The sequence below is a fragment of the Pleuronectes platessa genome, chromosome 5 (assembly GCF_947347685.1).
Source record: "Pleuronectes platessa chromosome 5, fPlePla1.1, whole genome shotgun sequence".
Taxonomy (NCBI): domain Eukaryota; kingdom Metazoa; phylum Chordata; class Actinopteri; order Pleuronectiformes; family Pleuronectidae; genus Pleuronectes; species Pleuronectes platessa.
In genome coordinates, this window is record NC_070630.1 from 20,806,992 (window position 1) to 20,829,677 (window position 22,686).

Below are 22,686 nucleotides of genomic sequence, written 5' to 3' on the forward strand. Positions count from 1 at the left end.
AGGGGATGGGCGGCTTTTGTTTCACACGCACTCCCTCACTCGGTCACTTTTGACTCCACATGTACACAATATCACCACACACTCACATATCCACGGCCTGTAACACTTAGTGGAGAAGAACAGTGTTTGAGGCTCTTTTAGGATCTGCTAGAGACTATATTTGTCTGACTTGTTGTGGGGAAGCTGTTGATGTGTTCTCCTCTCAGGGACCCCTCCCCCCCACCACATAGCATCCCCCCTCCCCCCACCTGTCCAGAGAGATATTCTGCTCCACTTTGATTAGTTTGACACACCTGACGAGCACAGATCTGCCATTCAGGTTATTCTTGTGAACTTAAAGCATCATTTTGACTGTTTGGCCAGAGTGTAACATAAAGGAGACCAGGATTACTTTTTGCATAAGATGATGCAAAAGAGTTTGAGAAAGAAGTTCAAGTTGCTTCCTCTACTCATCGGTCACATCACATTCAGCTTTTCTGTTTTAAAGTTACTCACTAAATGATTAGTCTTCCGATACACAGAGCATGATTTCAACGATGTCCACATGTGACCGAGCACTAAAGGGAAAATACGCTAAGAACGACCCAACTCAAACCACGTAGTGCTTCACACTCAAGCACGCTGGTATTTGGAACATGAACATCCTCCTTATGAAAGATTTTCATAACACAACTCATCAGAAATGACTAAAATTGAACACAAATATAAAGAATATCGCTCAATAATTGAATTTTAAGCTGCAATCATAAAGTTCATTTGACATTTGAATTCACTGATGTGGGTGCTTGTCATTTACAATCACAGTTCAGTTTGTGTTTAATTACTTAAAACAAGGAAGTTATGTTTTCACCCCCTGTCTGTTTTACACAGAAGCAACTGAATGCATTACGACCACACTTGGTGGTAGGCTGTGGTTTGGGTCAGGGAAGAACTCACTTAGATTTTGTTGTAGATCTGAACCAGGGGGTGCATCTATTTTTTTCACCTTCTTTAAAATAAAGAGGGAGAACTTTTTCACAGTTATCCCAGCGAATAATTCATGGATCTGTTAGGATATTTATGTTTGGAATTTTTTTCTGCTTGATTGAATTTAACCGTTGGGGCAGGTATGCGCTCTACCAAGAGTCATCCTAGTTAACAGACTGTCTTAAATTTAAAGACATGATCAGTGTGCAACCAAAAAAAGAAATTTGACAAATACATATTAAAAAAAACAAAAGAAAATATCCATCATCGGTTATAGCAATGTGGGGAAATGTATATTTTATATTGTATTAAAGGTTTTCTAAAATTTAGTTTTCAGCTGAAATCAATTTAATATTTTGATTTTGAGTTAATTTCATCTCACTTAAACTTTCTGTTGAATAATAAATGCTGAACATTCTGCCACCGGCACACTCCTCATCCTAATAACAGTTTGAGGGGAAGGGCCTGTAGAAGTCATTTGGGTGGATTTTCTCTTTAGTCTGATGTCTGATTGGCTCAGTCAGTCGTTTGTGGCTGACTTGTGTGTTGATGCTCATGTGTTGTACAGGTGCAGTGCTGTGTGTCATGACTGTCAAGCCTCATCACAGTGTGAGAATGTGTCATATCAACAGAAATCACATCACTGTGCAGATGCTGTGCTGCAGGTTTAACGTCACACAGGTTTATTTCTCTTCACACTCATGTTATGGTTATTAGTGATTGTTCTGTTTTTACATTTTGATTTCCACAGAAGTTTTCTTACGTGAGGATTTCTTAGTCCTTTCTTACTCGTGCTGTACCATGGTCATTTCTTTATGAATTACTGTATATTTGTAAATATATTAACCATTAAATTTTTTTCTATAAAGCAAAACCTTTTGTCACAAGTCATGATTTCACACACACACACACCCTTAAGGCAGTTCTCCTCTTTGCTATGTTTTCCTTTTGGGTTCTCCTTGTAAACTATACTTACAAATCATGTCATCCCAATTTATTTTTAGGACGACCATGTATCTGTCGGTGTATAGATTTCTTGTTTTTTGTTTAAACTAGTGCAATGCCCTTTCTAAACTTTCAGATTTGTTCCTTTTCCTTAGTGAGTCCTCCTCAAACAGTACTGAATGATTGTTTGTGTCCAGAGAGAAGTTAGAAAACTTTGTTAATCCTACCTGGTTTATCTGAAATAGCGAATTTTATAGTCAATGTTTTACATAAAAGAAAAAATTTCTTACACTTATATTTAAGTTTGAATGATTTTTTCAACTCCTATAATTTGTTTCATATGTTACGTTAAATTTTCATTTCTGACATCTGTTAAGCAATCGACAGTCTTCAGAAACAAGCTCACAACTTTTCAAAATAAAAGCTGTTATTCAGCTCGATATAAAGAATTGCAGCAACAAATGTCGTAGCAGGAGAGGTGATTCTATGAATGTTTTTGCCATGGAAATCAGTCCCTGCGTCACCTGTGACTGTCTGTCTCTGGATCTGGTAGTGCTGTAGTTTATCCAAGGACGTAAAAGAAGATACAACTTGGTCCACAGCCTGACGGCTACAGAGCGCTGGTCATCTTTTGTTCTCATTAATATTGAAAGCATTGGGTCTATAAATCGCACCGAATTCAATAATGCATATCCTTGGGCTCTTAAAATTACAGGTACCAAGTGCGGAGCCGGTGAAATGAACGGTGTGTGGGATATAGGAGCTACAGACAGACTTTGTGAAAATATCAGGTAGATGACCCACTAGCAGTTCTATTGGAGAGCACCGTGATTAAGCCCCTTCAAGGGTTATTTGCAGCTCCATCACATTATGTATATATATATATGAAAATCTGAAATCAACCATATCTTGACATGTATCCTCTTGTTTTGTAAATCCCTTTCAATCTATTGTAGAAATGTTCTCATCACACATCACCAATGAAGACACGGAAAAAGAAAATGCCAAAACACTTTCAATAACTTTTATTTTTTTCTCCCTAATAGATCTGTACAATCAGCAAATCAAACTTAAAGATGGGCCTAGCAAAAAAACCTGATCTGTACATGTTAAATGCTTTTAGGCAACGACAGCTTAACATCCATTTAAATAATCAAATGATGACTTGTCTAGCTGTGCAAACACTTACAAATCAGTCCCACGGCGTGACAACAGTGAGTGAGTTGATTGAGGAGGCGGGGGGATGAACTAGAGCAGACCAAACGAAAAAAATGTTCCCTTTATAGCTTGTTCTCTCCAGTGTTATAGAAAAGTACAGTCCAATATCTTATATACAAAGAAATTAACACTAGTCTACAGGGTCTATGGGCAGCAGGGGGCAGCGGTGGGATGGATGAGGGGTTATTTTAAACAGTTGTTTAAAAAAAGGAGAGAGAGAGAGGAGCAGAGTCCATGTGAAACAGGAAGGATGCACACAGGCCAGGGACAGACAATATGGCTACTGCTCCGATCCCAGCACCGACGTGTGTTGACCTTCATCAGGAGGTCAACACACACACTGACGACCCACTTACTGCACGTCACTATCCAATGTTTTCTAGCACAATCCACCATCAGCTGCCCTCGTGCATGTTGCTTTCATCACCCTATTAACCATTCCTGAGATAAATTATTGAACTGAACAAGTGTAGATTACCTTACAGTGTGTTACCGTTGACAGCGGTTATCCTTCTAGACATGAGTGTCAGATATTTAAACAGTTAATACCCCCCCCCCCCCCAACATTCTGTCCTTCAAATAGTCCAAATAAAGCTGCCTTATTGCTAGAATAACATTTTTTTCCACTGAAAAACCTCATTAAAACTATGACATATGTAGATCCAACGTTATTTAGAATTAGAGTCATAATGTGGAAAGGAATCCCTTCTTCACTCAGCCACGTCCAGCTGAGTCGATTGTTAGTATATACGTGCAAACACAGGGAAGGTCGGACTGCATGATACTGAATAAACATGTCTGACAAAAATAAACAAATGTCTACAATAGTGAAAAGACAGTTGAAGAGATAGAAGTTAAAACCCGTGGTAAAATGCTCCCAGCGCAGCAGGACCCTGTTCTTCACATGTGGATAAACTAATCCAGGGGTTCGGTGAGCAGCATCAGCACGTCTAGATCCGGTTCTTAAAGCCAAAGTTATCATGGATCCTCACATCACCAGCGTGGCCTCGTCCTCATCAACCCCCTCTTAACGTTTTAACTCGTTCTTCATCTGAACATGTCGTGTTTACTAGATCATTAACCTGGTAACTAATCTGTGAACAATAACCCCTGAGTCTCTTTTGTAAAACTCCCCTCAACAAGATGTCAACAATCTGAAGTCATCCTGTTTCTCAATCAGCAGACTTGGTTTGATCCCATTTTTTTCCTCTCAAATTGTTATTCACATTTTTGTGCATCACAAATCTGGCTCACAGTTAACTGGGATATATTACCATGGTACCACAAGCTGCACAGATATTAATAATGACTTGTTCTGCCTGAAGTGGACGGCAGTCAAGGCCTTTCCTACTCACTGTCTATTAGACAAAGAAATCCACATGCTCTTAATTAGCTCCTATTAAATCACAAGAGCATCCTTTAGGTCAGACAGATTACTGTTAAATTCTCATGTGTAACATCTGAGAATGATGTCCCATCTCCAGAGAAAGGGGAAACAGATGATTGCTCTTTATGTTGAAAGGCAAAAAAAAGTTCTTCTTTAACCTATGAATTCACATCTGTAATAAGAATATTTCGATACTTCTTTCTGCTCTTGCATTTTGTTCAAATTAAAAACATTCACCTCAAGAAGCCAATGTCTCTGATGATGAACTTCCACATGAATAACGCTGACAGCGGGAGTGAAAAACCCAGAGTTAAGGGTCAGCTGAAGATCAGCTTCATGATACTTTCTATCCAGGATCACTAATGTTAATGCTTCACTACACCAGCTCAGCATTCCTCAGGTTTGGCCTTGAGGACGTGATGCTCTGAAGAATTGAAAGATAAAGTTAACTGTTGTCCACATGTGAAGAACAAGGCTCTGCTCTGCTAGTGAACACAGGCATCAGCCTGATGAAAACTGTCAGTGTCGAGCATTGATAAGTTTAAAATGTGCCATAGGACGCAGCAAGTCTACAGTGAGGGCAACAGTGACACTTCCTTTTTCATGGGTCCCTTATTGAAGTCACAGTAACAGCAGCAGTCTGCCATTACGTCACATTAATCACTAATATAATGTATTAATGCAGCAACCAGCTGACACAGTCCACTTTCTTTGGAATTAGGATTAAACCTGGGGACGTGAAGTAGTTGCAGAACATCTACTAAATTTTGAATGGGAGTGCAACATTATTCAGATTGTGTTTTTATCTCCATAGAAATATCTTGTGCACTAATGTACTGTATATAAATTCACTGAGCACTTTGTTGGGAACACCACACAGATGGCACGGACAAACGTATCGCGGGTCAAAGTTGTCCACAGGAAGCCATGCTGCAATCTGCCTCGCTAGAGGAAGTAATTCAGTCACCTCTTTGCTCACACAGATTGGAAGTGAACAGGAGGCGACGGTTCACCACTGAAACATTCAGGTGTGTGTGTGACCTCTTAGAAAATACAGAGCTGCTATTCACTGGATATTGTTGGGCTCAATTTGGACACAAGAAACTGAGAATCTCAGGAGATCAGAGGGTTCAGAAATATTCAAACCAGCAGATCTGGCCCCAACAATCCCAGGGATCTGTTTTTTTAGTCACTCTGTTGTGAACATAAAAAAGTTCAGTGTGTAGGATTCAGGTGAATGGGATCGATTGGCAGGAATTTAATATAAATAATCCTAGGGATGTTTTCAATAGTGTATGTTCATCTAAATTTGATAAGTTTATTTTCTTTAATTCAGAATGGGACTTTTATATTTAAATACTTTATATGTACAACAGGAGCAGGTCATCTCTATGGAGGCCGCCATGTTATTTTTCTACGGTCGTCCAAACTGGACAAACTACCACATGTTCTCATGTTTTGGAGGGGAGGGTGAAGTGAGGACTTTTCAGCTGCAAAATGCACCTTCACCACTAGATGTCACTAAATTCTACGCACTGAACATTTAACTGAAGCGTCTGACCTGTGTCTCCATGACTATGGATTGTTCCTCAGATCGCAGCGTGAATAGGCAGCTGTTCCTAATAAAGTGCTCAGTGAGTGTGTATCATCAGGTCTCAGGACTTTGGGGACACTCAATGTTAGGACTTAGAGCCACTACAATATTGTAATAAGTGTTTACAGTAAAGTCAGTTTTTAAAAATAGAACAAAAGTAAAACAGGCCCAACACAAAGAAGCGTATCAGCTGGATGTCGCCTTGAACAGGCAGTTAGAAAAATGCACCTTGGAAATAATGACTTTGAGAACTATTGCCCAACTTTCCAAGTTCCACTGGGAAAAGCTATTCAACTGCTTGTTGTCTGGGTGCTTGAAATTCCTGGTTCTTCTTTAACGCAGTGAAAGTTGGTGGAGAGTCGTAGAGCAGAGGCAACCAGCTCGCTCTTCTATACGAGCTGGAGGTGCTGTAGCTCTGGAGGGAGACCCCAGAGAAGTCCATGTCTCATGAGGCCACAGGGCTGAACAGACCAGCTGGGTGCTCTGTGCTCCACCAGGGTCAACAGTCTCAGTTTCTCTGCCCCCCCACATTCTATCCAGGCGACTCTCTGACCACAACATCTGCTGAGTCAAGTTTGAAAAGCAAAGCCCTACAGGCGACTCTAGCCGATGTGTCAGTGAAACTCACTCTACATAGTCTGATGGAGGCGCCAGTCCTTCCACACAGCATGATGATCCACAGTCAAAGTGCAAAGGCCCAGAGCAAAAATGAAGGTAGGATGGAGGAGGAAAAAATATTTTCTGCACCTTTATTTAGTTATAATATAGATTTTTCTTTAAAAAAAAATTCCCAAGTACCTCTTCCCTTTCCTTCTTGGAGTTCTTTTTGTACAAGTACAAGAGGGGGACGTTGTCTCATTTTAAAGCAGTGCTGGGTTCTTTTAGAGTATGCCTGCAAACAATCTTTACATTTTCTTTTCAAAAGGAATGAGGGAGGGTAACGATGACAACCACAACAAAAGAAAACAAAAACAAAAATGATGAAAGAAAGTCGAGAAGAACAATCTTCTTAGATCCAGTGGTAGGGCTGGGGGCACGGGTCAGGATCCCAGATTGCTGACCACGAGAGACTGGGGGGGTGCAGTTGGAGGTGTCGAGGTCAGAGCATGTTAGGAGTTCAAAATCCCTCCACCCAAGAACCCAGGCCTCTCTCTGCCAGGGTACGGTTCACTGAAATCACCTGGAAAGAGACAAAAAGTCATTCATCCTTTTCAGTCGTCTCTAAATTGCTTCAATTTTTAATGCATAAATTGCCATGAATGAAATTCCAAATTGAATTCACATTGAAGACAGATACTGGCTTGACACGCGCACTTGTTCCTGAAATTTTATAGAGGAGCTGTATGTTAGAGGGTAAATGTCAGTTGCTCCAAAAATGTGTGTGTGGCGCCAGTGTTGATGTGCTGTTAACAATAGCACTAATATACACAGGATCATGTTCCGCCTCCTGTGTGCTCTACCCTGGCTCCACCGCTTGCCTGAAGGATCCAGAAATGTTCTTTTGTTGTGAATGTGTCTGGCCAGGACAATTTATTGCGCTCTGTGTAAACGGTAAACACCAGAATGTCCAGATAATTGGGTCCACAAATGTTTATTATAAATTTTGAGTAATTGAACGTTTTTTTTGAGAAGAACTGAGCAGGAAATATTGAGTTTAACCGATGGCAGCTTAACACCAAAGGAAATAATTTAGAAGTGTACAGGGAGGCAATACAGCAATTGTCAATGTATATTGGAACTGTCAAGCAGAGGTTTATTATGTGTATTATTGGCAAAGGGCACAGTGAAAAATTGTGGGTGCACATTAATGAAAGAGTTAGAGGCACTTGTGCATTAATAAGTTGGTTTGGAGCACTGAGGGACATGGAACAAAGTAGTTATTTTAAGTCGTGTTGCAGTATCTACATTAACATTTCCAGTAAAACTGCAGGTAGACGTCACCCTCAGTGTGGAGCACAGTGAGATTGTTCATGTAGGTGTAGCAGAGCATCATACCTCCTCTCCGACCATATTCCACAGGTGGACCAGCGGGAGGCCTGTGTTGTTGTCATAGTTCGATACCTTCACGGAAAGACAAATGAAAGGTTAGAGACGAGTGTTGACTCTGGGCAGAGCTTCAGTGGTGGAGGTGGTCTCACCTGTGCAAGCAGCGCCACTCCTCTGGTCAGCTCCTCCAACGCCGATGTCGCCTCTGGTGAAAAACGATCCTCTCCTGATGAAACACATTTCACATAGGTCACAACATATCAGTTCCAACTAACTATATCTGCACTTTGCACACATTAGTTCAGACTTGGACAAATTCACAAATTAAATTAAGACAACACTGAAAGAACTGACACTTCCACTGTCAAACTGGTGTTGATTCTGTACGTTTTTAAATGTGTAAAGACAAACAATGTTGTACCTGGAATCGGGGCGATGCTGTCGAGCAGCACTTCGGCACCTTGAAATGGTAGTGTTACAAAATCAGACCTGGAAAATAAGAAGAGGGAAAAGGAAAATCACATGTTAGAGGCATATTTAATCTAAAAAATACTGGGAAAAGATTAAAAACGTGGAGCTTTAAGATTTTTTTCTGAAACGTTCTATATTGTCAGTGAGTAATAATAATATTAAAACACGTATGATATTATACCTCCTCTTTGGTTTAGGAATTCCAGAACAAAAACAATAGCCCCCTCTAGAGTCTCTTAAGGCCTCAGCTTCTCCGAGTCCAGTCGAGCTTAGACAAGCCTACTTCATGAGGTATATAGAAGAAGTCCACGCTGGTTTATTTACGTCCTCCCGGCTCCTCACACACAGTGAACGATGGCAACTAACAAAAAGGATGTTGATGACGCGACAGTTTTTGCTGAATAAAGTGACACCCAGCGGGTCAAAATGCTTTTGTTATCATGTCTTAACGCAGCGGTTCCCCGGTCTTGTTTCCAAACTGCGTTGCTAATTCAACAGCTGCAACAGCTTGAAGCTACACGGAGGCAGCTAGCTTCCGCCCAGCTTCCACACACAGTCAGCAGGGACTCCCGATACTAACTACTACCAAGTGTTTGCTTCTAACCTGACGGTGTTTGAGAAACAGTGTCATGACAGCCGTGGGATTAAAGTCAGCGGGTTTTTGCGCTGTTCCCACCGCAGTTAGCATGGTGGCTAGCCCGCTAGCCCCGTTATGAAAGTTCGTTATAACCGTATGTGACCGTACACACATGCCGTAAGTGCTCTAACCAGCCACATTCAGCCGGACAACGCTGCTGGCTTAACACACTTGTCACATTAATCATAGAGTCGTAGTTGTGATTTTGGTTTATTGTGATGTAGGGAATGGAACAGGAAGTTTCCATTCCGAAATGCTGGCGTTAGCGGACCAATCACAGCCAAGTGCTATCCGTGGGCTGTCCGTCATTTCGACGTATAGTTAGAAAAATGAGCGCGGCACGAAAAGCTCTCCGAGGAGCCTCGGAGAGGCACGGAGAGGGCGTTCCACTTTGGAGAGGGCGGTCCTATCTGTCCGTGTCCGTCAAAACGGAGAAGCATACATTGGCCTTTACCCTACATGGCAGAGAAATGAGGCTGCACAGGTCACTGCTCCCTGCCTCTAGGATATTTCCATCACACGCCGAGCCCACAACAGCACCAGCACAGTGAGCGACCCCAGTCAGTGACCCCACTCATCCCTGTCATAGCCCCTTCAGTCTCCTGCCCTCTGGGAGAAGATACCAGACGCTGATACACCACACTGAGAAACATCTTTATCCACCAGGCTATGATTCTGCTCGGCTCTCTCTGCCTCCAAGCAGTCTGGACTGTGAACTTACCCACTGCCCCCTCTACACGTCCGGCAGTAGCCGCAACGGGAACCTCTTATAACAACATTCACGCCGAGCATGAAATGTTACTGGCATATTGTTCCACCACTATTTCCCCTACATTTGTTTTTATTACAGTTCTGGCTTGTTTCTGGATTGTGAAGTCCAGAGAAGTCCTGGCAATATGCTTCCAAGAAACCCTTTTCAATTTTAAAGTTTTGAGTGTAACAACAAGTCTCAACTTTACATGAACACTGTAATCTTACCAAGACATCACTTGGAGTCAGGAGTTTTTATAGCAGGGGTTTTCAACCAGGGGTCCGCGGCCCCCTGCGTACCTCACAGATGTTTTTGCGGAGCTTAATAAGTTGAACAGCTCCATGCAAGGGAGAGATGCAAACGTCAAGTCTATGAAAAGCTTGACGCATTCGTAATTTTTTTTTTACTGTAATTGTACATTTAAGTCATGAACGTTATATATTGATGTACATATGGGTCTGAGGTGCAGTACAGCTACAAAATGCATTTTAATTTGGTTTTCAATTCTTAAGCACTGAAAAATCAAACGTTTTTGTCGTTTTTTACACAGATTTTCCTAGATTTGTTAGGTTTTTAAATAAAACCAACATGGAAAACCAAATGTTATAGCTTCCTCACTCACACGCACGCACGCACACGAGTGGGCCGCGGATTACTTTCTAGTCAGAATGGTGGTCCCTGGGACAAAACCAGTTGTAAACCCCTGTTTTATAGCATTAAATAAGTAATTAAAGCCAACCCCCAAAAGACCATCAACCCTTGAACATACAGCAGTGTGGTAAGAACTACCTAAAATTACAGGAACCATCTTTGAGAAAAACTTGTTTTTAACTTTAGTTTTGTGAATGTTTCATCCACCATCATGGAGGACACAAGGTTTATGACATATACTGCAGCCAGCCACCAGGGTTCATTGAAGAGGTTAAGGCTTCACTTTTGGGGAGCAGTCATGTCGTCCATCTGTTTAAATGGTTTTAATACAGAGAAACTCACCTTATTTGTCGTAGTGAGTCGATTTTCACTCTGTCGTAGCCTCCGTAATCCACATATCTAATCTCCACCTCATTGGTTTCTTTATAGAAGGTGATGACCTGGGCTCTCCACCAGGCACCTTCCACCGCCGGAGCTGCACAGATCACACCAACTGGAAGACACACAAACACACAAATTATTGATGCTGTAGGTCCAAGGGAAACCACGCTGAGTCATGCCCTGTGGTCATGGCAACTATTTTTGTGTTGAAGTGCTGACTTTAATAGAAACTAAATATTTACCAAGTCAAATTTTAAAAAAGTAATTTATAATCTTAAAGCAGGATTTGATTTATCTAATAAAGCGTGTGCACACTTAAACTGCCTTGAGTTTCATGTAAGATGACAAGACATGCAGCTGGTAACAATGCATATGACCCTTCTTCACTCTAATATATATTAATTAAATCTAACAAGTTGCATAAAATGCAACTTGATGAAACACAATTTTGCTTCTTTTTAATTTGCTAAGAAAAGAAAGTCCACAGTCCTTAACCAATTATTTTTGTTCTCACCAATTTAACTTTTTTTTTTTTGGGTGATATTTGAAGATGCAGTTCAAGCAGCTTATGGTGTCAACGATTTACAAGGGAAGAGAATGACTGAAAGGGCAGAAACATCAAGAGTGTGCTCTGATCCCACCATGTGATCACGGTTACCTTCAGCAGGTGAGGGCAGGGCCGGGGTGCCGGGCTGGGAGTAGCAGAGGAACATCTGCTGGTCGAGGCTTCGCAGGGCGTGGAAGGTGGGGTGCGTGTGCTGCTGGACAAAGATGTGGCCGGCTGACACGATGTTCACCACTATCACTTCAACTGTCACTCCACTGGGGAGCAGGAGCTGAGAGGTCAAATGACAAGTCAGGAACTGTTACTGCTCCAGCAAATTAGGACAATTACCATCTAGAGCTCATGTAATTTGACTAAAACCTCACTAATCTTGTCCTGGAATGTAAAGCAGCAGCCAATGAATAAACATTCAAGATAAAACACCTTGAAGGTTATAGCTTGAATTATGCCAATTGTAAAATCTACTTTGCAAACACTGGGATGTAGAAGAAAATGACTATTGATGAATTCATGTTCCAATGTTGTAAAGTCCTGTCTGACATGAGAACAAACCTACGTGTATGTGCAGCATGTTGGTGTCGTTTTAGTCTTTTAACTGGATTATCTGTTGCAGTATATTTTCTCACCAGTGACCAGAGGAAACACTTGTGGTGCTTTGTCGTTCTAATGTGACAGGATGGAGTACGAAAGATTTTTACAGGTTCTGAATCTCGATTTTTCCATTCTGTACTTCTAGGTAGCTTATTTGGATGAAAATTATGAATATTGTTATTTCAACCAGTATTGTATATAAACTACATATTCTACTGGGTTGACTGGACTTTAACAACATATTTTGTCACTGCACTATGATGTCTGAGAGAGAGGCAAAAGGGAATGAGAGATTTGTTGGCTGTTCAGCTTAACAAATCTGTATTTTACCGAACTAAAAATGAATCCAAAATGGCACCTGTCACCAACTGTGGCTCAAGGTGAGGCCACTGAACGGCTTAATGTCTTTGTCGTGTAACTTCCACACAACAAGGACTAAATTAGTCAATTTGATTAACATTACAAAACTAAAAGGATTTTCAGGAGTTATATGGCCCATCCTTACCCAGGAGGTCATAGGAAGTGATGGCAATGCGAGTTGGGGCACTGGAGGTGCATATAGGTTTGTTAAGTCCAGATCTTTGAACTTCTTCCCAATCAACGACAGGGCTTTGTCCACCTGCTGCTGCGTACCTGCAGAGAGAGACCTCACAGTTAGTTTAGGTGCAGTCCAGAACAAGTTTCTGTGACACGATCTGCTGGTTTTCTCCCACTGACAATCTGGTTTCCTGCCATCCCAACCCCTTCACACCAAATCGACATGAGTATAAGTGAAGACGTGGTCGGCCTCACTCACCCTCTATGTGACAGATCTGGAAGTCCTGGGTGTAAGGCAGGGTGGAGATGTAGATCTTTGCACCAGAGTTTTGCTTGATGAAGCTGACGAATCTTCCCTGCTTGCCGATTAACCGCCCGACAAGTTGCTGGTTCAGGAAGAAACGTAGATGAGAGGTCAAAAGGTCCACGCATTAATACAAAACAAGAACGTAACAAACACCAAGAGCCAAGCCACAATACAGACTCTTCTTAATACAAACAAACTTATTCCCTATAAATTATTTGTGTCTAGTAAGTTTAGTCTTGAGACAATACATTTCAAAAAAGAAAAATCACCTGATCTTTTCAATGAATTCTCAGTCTGCAATTATATTATTATATTCCAAAATATTGGAAAGCTGTTTCTTCCAAGTCAATTTTATTAAGAGTCAGTCATATATGGGTAAACTGCTGCACAAACGCTGGGAAAGAGGAAGTGAGCTTTATCCCTTTTTATCCCGTCACTTGTCCTGACTCACCTTTGGCACCTCGATCTCCCAGATGATGAGCTCAGAGCCCGAGGGGACAGCGTGGTTGCTCTGGCTTTCCCCAGTACCCATAGTGCAGCCACTGTCCATTGAGTCCATACTATTCACATCAGAGCCTGGACACACAAACATACATACACAGACAATGATCAGTGACCATCCCCTTTACCAGCAATGTTCTGATTCACAACAATGTTAATAGTTCAGGCACAGGTGCACATTATATCCTACACTACTTCTTGCACACAGGAAATCCTTGGGACATAAAAACAGTTTAGGAGAACTTCAGAAGAGTTGTCCTGAGCTTTGAACTTGTCGTTGCTTCTCGGCTCAGTGATTGTGTTGTAGGTTTTCAGGCTCATCAACATTAAACGGCTCAGCAAATATATTCAGTTCCCTTTGTTTACTTTTCAAAGTAAAACGTCTCGCCAAATGCCTGAAGGGCTTTCGCAAAGTCACCAGCATATTCAGATTTCATAGCAGACTTTTGTTTTTGCACAGGAGGAAAATACAGTGTTTGCACACAACAAACAATTTGACTCAAACAACAAGGCTCCTTCAAAACTTCTCAAACTGAACGAGGTTTCAGCTTCCTTGCTTTAAGCTTGTATACTACAAAACCTGCCTGGAGAATATTGTCTCTGTCAGTGTGGACTTGCTGTCCACTCAAACTCTGCTGAAGAGTATTTACGTCATTCAAGTGACTTGTAACTCATCCAGTTTAGCTGCAAGTTTCCAGCTTGAACGACACTTGAATAAGTCTTTTTCATCACAGCAAGCACATTGCTGCAAACTGGCCGGTTCTTTTACTTCAACAAAATAAATGTTTTGTTCATTTCTATGGGAAAGTCTGTACCTTGTTTTATTTTCTCGAGTCACTATGATTCCAGCAGTGACACATAACAGCTGCATAGGTTTCTTTCACCCTGACAGTGACCTTACAGACATGAAGCCTGAAGGCACGACCTTGGAGCGCATGTTACTCTACTATTTTATGATATTGTCTATATGCACTATGAGGGAAACATTTTTGTATATCTGAGAGGCTTTTTGTACTTTTTGCCTCGAGGATGAATATTCTTCAACCCTGCTTTGGGGATATGTTAAGCATTTAAATGAGGTTTTTGAGAGACATTAGTGTGCTGGTGTAAAGATGAGTATTTACGTTGAATTTTACATCACAATCAGCCTGGTTGCATTTAATAGGTAATGCTTTTTTTCCACTCAGATCTCCAGTCAAAGTGCTCACTCATGTCCTTCTACGAAAAGACAAAGACACAAACATCATGATCACTGCTTCACAACAAAAGCGTTCCACTACAATAACAAAGTATTTGATACTACTGCACTAATTAAATATTGAATGTCATCCCAGCCAAGCAGAAGAGGACTATTCTGGTCATGTGGGCATTTCAGGAAAGGTAGGTCTGACACGAGACACGTGGGACAAACTGCACCCTGAAGGCCTCAGGGAGGAGGAGGCCATCAAGCTGCTTCAGGAGTATTCTGAGCTTGGGCAGATCAAATTCCACAGTGACGTCATACCAGCTGGCTGAAGGGGAATACCATGGGGAACTATGTTCTCTGACAGGACGGGTCCTATGGAGTTGCCATACCATATCGGAGAAAGGGCCATGGAGTCAATTTTAGAGCTGTCACTTTTATTCAAAATTCTACCAATTTATTCAACTTGTTTGGAAATGTTTGTATTCAACCTGTAATGGCCAATCCAAATTCAAAATATCCAATCTAGAAGCGCATCAGACCACGTGAAGTAGTTTGTCTCCAGATCCAGCAGAGGGCTTTCACTGTCAGCTTGATCTATTGCACCCCCTTGACCAATCTGTAAAATAGGTCAAAGGCTAGCAAGCAAAGCCTTCCTGAGCGGAGTATCATGACACCAGAGCATCGTAGAAGCAGCGTGTGGAAGTATTGTGGGTTCTACAATGTAAGTGGTAAAGTTATGATCAAAGGTGAGACTGTCAGTCTTTGTACAACGCAACTGCCTTATAAAAAAAAATCTGTGGGCTCACCTCTGAGCAGCAGCTGAGGAGGCATCACAGACCAGAGGAATGTGTTTAAGTGTTCAACCTCCTCTGAATATATTTAACAGAGTGTGAGTCATGTGAAATCTGTTCAAACTTGATTTTCGGGAAAACTCTCTGACCTAGATGTTGGATTGATTGAAGCCACTGGAGCAGAAAGGCGGTGCAGTCATGTATTAGATCTGTGCTGCAGTCTTTGACGTTGGCTCAGTAATTACATTTAGAAGTGTAATTAAAACGAGTTTGAATTGGGGGCTCACTTAGTGGATGGTACCAGACCTTTTTAGTGAAAGGGAGCTGGGGGAGATCAAAAAGGCTGGGCCAGTTGAAGACTGATGATGGTTCCTGGAGGATGTCAGACATTTTCACAAGGGGAGTTAAGGATGCACCGATCCAACAGTCATATGGTCTATTGGTGTGATACTGACTCAAATAGCTTCGGGATAACTGCCAATAGATTTGACCTATTCTATATCATTCAATGTTAACATCTACTTGAGTGTGTCACGTATCAGCAGTGCACTGGTGGATCCCCACACAGGCAAGATGAGTTGATTAGAGGGGAAAATATGTTTAGATTGCAATACTGTATAGTATTGTGTAGTTTCTTGTTTTTTTCATATCAGTATCAGATTTCATTTGTATAGCTCATATTCTTAAATCACAAAATGTCATAGTTAGCAACACTGCTTACACCAAAGCACAGAACAATCAGATTGATGTCTCACCTCCCGACTGGTCCGTCTCCACCTCACATGTCCCATGAGCTCCATTCCTCAGGCCCATTCCGTTGAGTCTCTTTATTTCACATGCAGCATCTACAGAGTTTTCTTCAGTCACGTCCAAAACTGATGGGTCTGTGGCAGTCTCAACCAGCGACCCAGGCTGTGTGGCTTCTCTTGCTGACAAGTCTGTCACTTGGATTACATCCATTTGGTTATCGAACATGCTGTTTTGAAGATCCTCGCTGCTGATGCCATCCTCAGAGTGGCATGTGCTGCAGGCTGAGTCCTCGGCCAGCACGGCTACTTCATCACCTTTCAGTTGCGTGTTTAGCAGTGGCACACTCTGTGCTTCTTCCTGCGATGGGGTTGGCCAGTGGCCTGTCTGAGTGTTTGTCTGATGAACCCTTTGCCTGATCTCATCGGTCTCCCATAAGGGAGCTGAGGAGCATCCATTAGTCATTCCTAGCTGTTCTTGCTCTGTTGCCTCTCGAGACTCACAGCTGATCTGCGAGGAGCTTGTCAGTAGATGATGGTGGTCCTGCTGTGCAGTTATGATTGGCTCCTGTTTGGAGTGTTGTCTGCTGCTAGCCAGTGGTGTGCTGCTGCTGCAGCTGGGCTGGCTGTTGTCTGTGACCTGGCACATGTTAACCCCAAGGACCTCCTGGGTGGCTGCCGAAATGACCCCACATATGAGTCCAGCTGCCAGACGCTCAAGATCCTGCTCCTCTTCACTGCTGCTGTGTATTTGGATGTCCCCTCGGCTCACTGATGAGGTGATGGAGTCTTGTGCAATGGTCGAGGCTATGGAGGTTGGATCCGTATCTGCAGGTGTGCTCGTTAGAATAGGTTGATGAAGATCCTGCGCCGATGGCGTTTCTAGATTGTCAGCTTCTGATCGGATCCCTCTCTGCACTTTGGCTGGGGTGACTGCACAAACAATGATCTCATCTTGGGCATTAATAGTGCTGTGGTACTTTGCAACTTCTCCCTCTGGCTCAGGCCTCTCTGCATCAGACAGGTAGGCTGTTGTGGGGGGGCAGCTGGTGACCTCATTAGACCGGCAAGGCAAGACCTCCTCCTCTACCGAGGCTTCTGGAGCAGAGGCTGGATCATTGAGCTGGTGTATCTCCAACTCTGTTACCAAACCAAGTGATGAGCTTTTCTCTTGGTCTTTATGGTCTTTCCAAGACACCTGCAGGCTGTCGCCTTTGCCAAATGCTGGTTCCGGCAAGACACAGGCATTATGGACTTCCTCTCCCCTTATTCTGCCAAGAAGAGAGGCGGCTTCTCCAGAATTTAGTTCTGGGAAAGGTGATGCTTTGCTGTCCAGGACATGGATTAAGGAAATGTTCTCAGGATCGCTTTTCTTGTCAGTGACCTTTGGGGGTCTGTGGGTTGGGCATTCTGTGTCATTTGTGGGGGACACAGTGCCTTTTTCAATCAAACCATTGCTACCCTCTGCTGGAGATGTTCGAAGGCCTATGTCAGTCGGAGCCTCCTCTGGGTTGCCAAGACTGATGAGCCGCTCTTTCTTCCGCGAGATGTACCACCACCAGCCGATAAGTGCGAGTACTCCGGGAAGCGTGTAGGGTACAACCGCGCGAAACCTCAGCGGCATTTCCTCAGGACACTAGCAGCTACACCTGAAAGTTGCAAAGACAGACAGATTAGTATTAGTTGACTGAATGCAATTCATAGCAGGTCTGGCAAAACTGGTACGATTTAAGAATTTAATTTCACCCTTTAATCAATTCTTTTAACGGACGGGCAATACGCTAGACAAAAAAACAAAAATTGTATTTCATATCATCAATAAGTCTGCTGTGATCCTCTTGAAAACAACGATGCATCCATGTGTAACTACTGAGGGCATGACAGTTTTAAGATCCAACCTTGGGGTTAGGGCACTCACAGCAAGATTGTGAGTCTTAGGTAGGCTTTTATAACAGCAGGATACATAGGAGTGGAGATGTCAGATCCCAATCCCAAACCTAAATACTGAGAATTGGCCAAAATGGTAATTGTAGTAATTTGTAGTTCCAGGACTAGGAAATGAAAGCTTTGTGCATCTGTCAAGTAAGGGAAATGAAACAGTTACATTAATGACATGCTATAATGTTGCGAAAAACATTTATATTACTTATTTTCTACATTAAATATGCAATGTAAAGATTGAGCTACATTCCGTCAGTGACTACTTGTTGTTGGACACTTTGTTTAGTAATAAGATGAGCATTGATAAAATAGGGTTTTGCAGCTGTCGTCTGTCTCTTAGCAAGTCAATTCAACCAGTGAAAATAGGCACTGGAAGACATGTGATCATTAGGTGAAACAGAAATCATCAGTCGTGTATTTCAGGTTGAAAATTTCAACCTGAAATAGGTCAATCAACTGTTAATATGCATTCTCTCTGATTTTGGTCAAAGCTCCTGTAATCATGGACGTTCAAGTTTAACAGTTAATGCTGTGCAGACATACTGAAAGTCAAAATCAGCAAGGGGTCCTTTGCCAATTCGCTCCATGGTTTGAAATACAAATATGACAAGAATCTGTAAAGTGTCCAAGTGGATTTGGTAAGTTGATGTAATACAAACGCTGCTGTTAAATGTCAAAGTATCTCTGAACACATCAATAGGTGAATTTTGAAACCTGTTGCTGCATGGCTTCAGGTCAGTATCACAGAAAAAGCATTAGCACTATAGACATTATGTGTAAACAGCAATTATGTAGATAAATATTATGAATTCAATCCAACGGAAATAAACAAGACTCATCAAAAGGTCTACAGCCTCTATAGCAAGCAGAAAAGTAAGATGGACTGTCCATGAGCTCCAACAATATACTCACATCTAGGAAATAAAGAGTGTGTAAGATGTGCACCTGGTTCTTCCTGGCTAAGAATAAGCAGCCAGTTCAGTTTCTAAGGGATCATATGACAAGAATCCCCAATGAACTGGTGAGCTGAAAGCAACAGCCACTTGAGACTGGGTTAACTCCAAACCTCCAACATATCATAGAGCTACACGATGTAACTGAACACAGAATTCCTAATTTATGAAAAGACATTTGCGTCATAACCTCTAACCACAGTTGGTTACGGCATAAGGCAAGTTTGTGGTTTGTTGGTTTATCTTAGGTAAGCTTATAGGTTATAGCAGAAAATGTAAAGCTTTGTAATCAGCACGTACAACTACTACTACTAGACAAGCGTTTACCCTTCAACTTTTGCACACTAAATAAGGAATCTATTATTTTTAGGAGTTTGCTCATCAACAAACGATTTGGGCCTGAACAGGGAGTGCTCCAGAGTTTAAAAAATGTATTTTCACGATAAAGCTAAAAATTTCATTATAGCAATAAAAGTGCAAAAATTTAAGTGATCAACAATTAAAAGGTCACCATATGGGCCTAGAACAGGAAACGAGTAAATCAAATAATGAACTTTTTATTTAATGCAACTTTGTGTGTGTTTAAAGTAAATATATAAACACACAACCAAACACATAAATAAACACTTACACAACATTCAACTATATCTAACCCTTGTTATGTTGTGGCTGATCTGAGCATGTGCCTATGAAATGGTTGCCCACACTACATTCACCTTGAACAAGGTTATAATACAAGTTACGGAGAGTCAAACCAATCCACAGCGCTCCTTACAGGACGGACTGGTATTCCCCGGTGCTGATCCTGACCTTCCAGTCAGGCTCCGGCTCTGTGACCTTGGTGGCTTGAATAGGGGAGTGGTCAGGCTTAATTTACATGTTGGAAACTTCCAACAAGCCCAGCACAAGCCACCTAAGCAGCTTGCACAGTGGATACAGTCTAGTGTCCTTACTAGCACCCTCATCACCCAATAACGACGTGCCCCTATTACACACCACACTTCTGCTGATCCTTTGTGATATATATACACTTTCTCTTATCAGCCTCATTGTTCTGCACTCACTCAGCACAGGCTCGCTCCCTGTCACGCAACATGACCTTTGAGCTTACGATATCAGAAAAAGGTCAATCCAGGGTTAGTAACATCTGACATCTAGTAACTAGGCAGGACTCTGCGCCGCCGACATGGAGTTAACTCCACTGTGCTGTTCTTCAGTCACTGCCTGCTCTCATGGAGGAGTGTGGTTTGCAAAACACAAGCCCAATTCTTGAGGGCGACATTAACATTGATGTGGAATCTGCCTGCAGGTTGAAATGCAGGCCGGCTCCTCAACACGTCTCCTGTGTGGAATAATAATTACAATCACCTCACACTGACGGGACACCAGAAGGCAACGGTGGCTGCACCTCTACAGTCGCGTTGATGTTAGCTACATGCTAATCCTGCTGTTTAGCCCACGGACAACCAAACCCCAGAGAAAAGCACCTCACTGCCTCAAGAACGCGTCGGGAAAACCGCACCTCCGTCTTCCTCGTTGTCCATTAGACGACCCGACGTCCAGAGGCGACTTCGCTAATATCCCACGAGCTACGTGCTCATAATACACACGACGAGCGTAATACATAATCCCAGTGGCGTCGTCCGGCACTGGCGTGTAAACGCAAGACTATCATCCCCGTGTGCGTCCGCTCCATAAAAACATCGGCTAATGGCACTAGCTAACCGGTCCGTGCGACAACGTGAAGCTGCACGCTAACTTCTCTGATTAAACCTTAACATGCTGACGCCTCAGTGCAGGAAGACTACGAGATAAAAACAAGACCCGGGACGTGTGTCTGTCTGCACCTCATCCTGCCTGTGTCTTAAATAAACTGAACTGGCGTGGGACAAGTTAGCAGGCAATGGGAGCAATTTATGGAAACGTGTGCCCCTGACATTGGAGCCGAATTAACCAGGGCACTCTAAATATCCACAGAGGAACTTGGGACGGGGGATAAAACCCACAGCAATCTGCAAGAAGCATGGTCGAGTGTTAAATGACAGATATCCACGGGGAGTCTGGTGTGACTCGGGCTGGAGGCTGTGACCTGACGTTACACTGCTGGGAATAAAGCATGGCTGGCTGGCAGGCCGCAGTGCGGGGAAGCAGGCATCACCTAAGTTAGCCAACTAACCAGCCTTTTGGTTATAATCCTAAAAACACGTCTCCGATCATTGTAAACACGTATTAAAACCACGGGGCGGCTACACGCACATTCCCCACACTGCATTGCTTTTGGCCCGGCGACCATGAGCGGTCGGCCGGTAACACGGTTAAAGCCTCGTGTTTGACCCGACCTCAGGACTTCCATTCACCACACTGAACACAGTGTTGTGGGCCACTACACGCAGCCATTGCATAACGCAGCTTTACACGCACCACAACGCACCACCGAGGGCAAGTGTCACAGTGGCGCAGGGTTAAAGGACATTTCGAGTCGAGGAGCGCTCATGCTCTGCCTGGGCCTCAGACCTCCGGAGTTAGCCTGCTAGCCGGCCTGGGCTGACTGAGAGCCGGGGACATTGTGCCGGGACGCGTTTGTCACCATCCAGGCCACACGATCCGGTTGTCAGTCCGATGCACAGAGACGACAGGAGCGAGGGAATCAGGGGGGATTTCACTTACACAACAGGGACAGAGGCTAGCACGAGTGCGCTGGCTGTGAACTCACTGAGATGTGTGGGCTAGTCGTTTCAATGACATGGGATCACTGCGCCCCTCCAGCGGCACCGGGCACCGCAAACAGCTCCCAGGGCGCCGCGGGCGATGTCAGTCAACCGGTGTTTTCTCACGATGTGCGTGTGTGACGCCTCCGTGTGAGGATTTGAACTAAGTTGCACGGTGTGGACATGATGCAGATGCTACTGACTAGCACGCTCCTCCACCTTCGCCGCTCAACGCGCCCCCTCCTCTCCGCAGTGTCTGGGTTTACTTACAGTATTTTAGGTTCCACGGCGCCGCCACGGTGAGAGCTCTACTGCTAGTTGGGCTTTCTCTAACGTGTCCTCTTTGGAAAGTCAGTCTCTACTCCCCACGTGTTGACCGACTAGCATCACTCCCAAAAAAAAAACAGACCCAACAGCTGGTGAAGCCTCGCGATACTTGGGCGCTCTGCTCGTCCTTGATCTCGCGTTAACTGAGAATGCAGTAGAGTAGAAGGCTACTATGTCAGACACGCATTTGCATGACTTTGATGGCAGCTCAGGCCTGAAGGTGTCATGTCCGAATAAGCTCCCCCTTTGTGCACAGTCTATGATTAGCACCCTTCTGGCTCACCGTGTCATCGTGGCGCAAATCTGAACCGAACTGGCGTCAGATCCACTTAAAACATGCAGTAACAGCACAAGGTGGAATATGCCGCGAGATAAATGTCATATGTCAATCATCATCTCATAAAAAAAGAATCGAAGAGAAGATTAGCAAAGATCCAGTTTGAAGCTCTTCTCATATCTGACCAGTCTATTAGAGAAGATTTCCAGTTACCAGACCAAAAGAATAAAAAATCTTTATTTAATTTATTAAATTGAGTTCAATTATAT

At 43.1% G+C, this 22,686-nt stretch overlaps 1 protein-coding gene across 2 annotated transcripts; it reads right to left on the minus strand.

The window, feature by feature from the left end:
• Nucleotides 1–2,921: 2,921 nt before the first annotated feature.
• On the minus strand, nucleotides 2,922–22,238 carry akap1b (A kinase (PRKA) anchor protein 1b). 2 transcript variants are annotated; one of them, XM_053422522.1, is made up of 12 exons: nucleotides 22,084–22,232; nucleotides 18,130–18,286; nucleotides 16,221–17,860; nucleotides 13,439–13,563; nucleotides 12,940–13,066; nucleotides 12,649–12,776; nucleotides 11,646–11,823; nucleotides 10,949–11,099; nucleotides 8,518–8,585; nucleotides 8,249–8,322; nucleotides 8,106–8,171; nucleotides 2,922–7,290 (listed from the first exon to the last, which is right to left on the minus strand). In XM_053422522.1, exons 3-12 carry the CDS (start codon nucleotides 17,833–17,835, stop codon nucleotides 7,228–7,230), a joined length of 2,595 nt encoding a protein of 864 aa, XP_053278497.1. In that variant the 5' UTR covers nucleotides 17,836–17,860; nucleotides 18,130–18,286; nucleotides 22,084–22,232; the 3' UTR covers nucleotides 2,922–7,227. The 2 variants fall into 2 exon arrangements, with proteins under 2 accessions (XP_053278497.1, XP_053278496.1); XM_053422521.1 differs by lacking the exon at nucleotides 18,130–18,286 and having other exon boundaries at nucleotides 22,084–22,238.
• Between the last annotated feature and the right edge of the window lie 448 nt (nucleotides 22,239–22,686).

Bases quoted from the DNA above. Each gene is read 5' to 3' on its own strand.
- akap1b (XM_053422521.1), bottom strand. From the start codon at position 17,835: ATGCCGCTGAGGTTTCGCGCGGTTGTACCCTACACGCTTCCCGGAGTA. The intron at 13,067-13,438 runs GTGAGTCAGGAC...TTCCTGAACCAG, and splicing joins GGGAGATCGAGGTGCCAAAG to CAACTTGTCGGGCGGTTAAT. The intron at 11,100-11,645 runs GTAACCGTGATC...TGTGTCTTCCAG, and splicing joins CCTGCCCTCACCTGCTGAAG to TTGGTGTGATCTGTGCAGCT.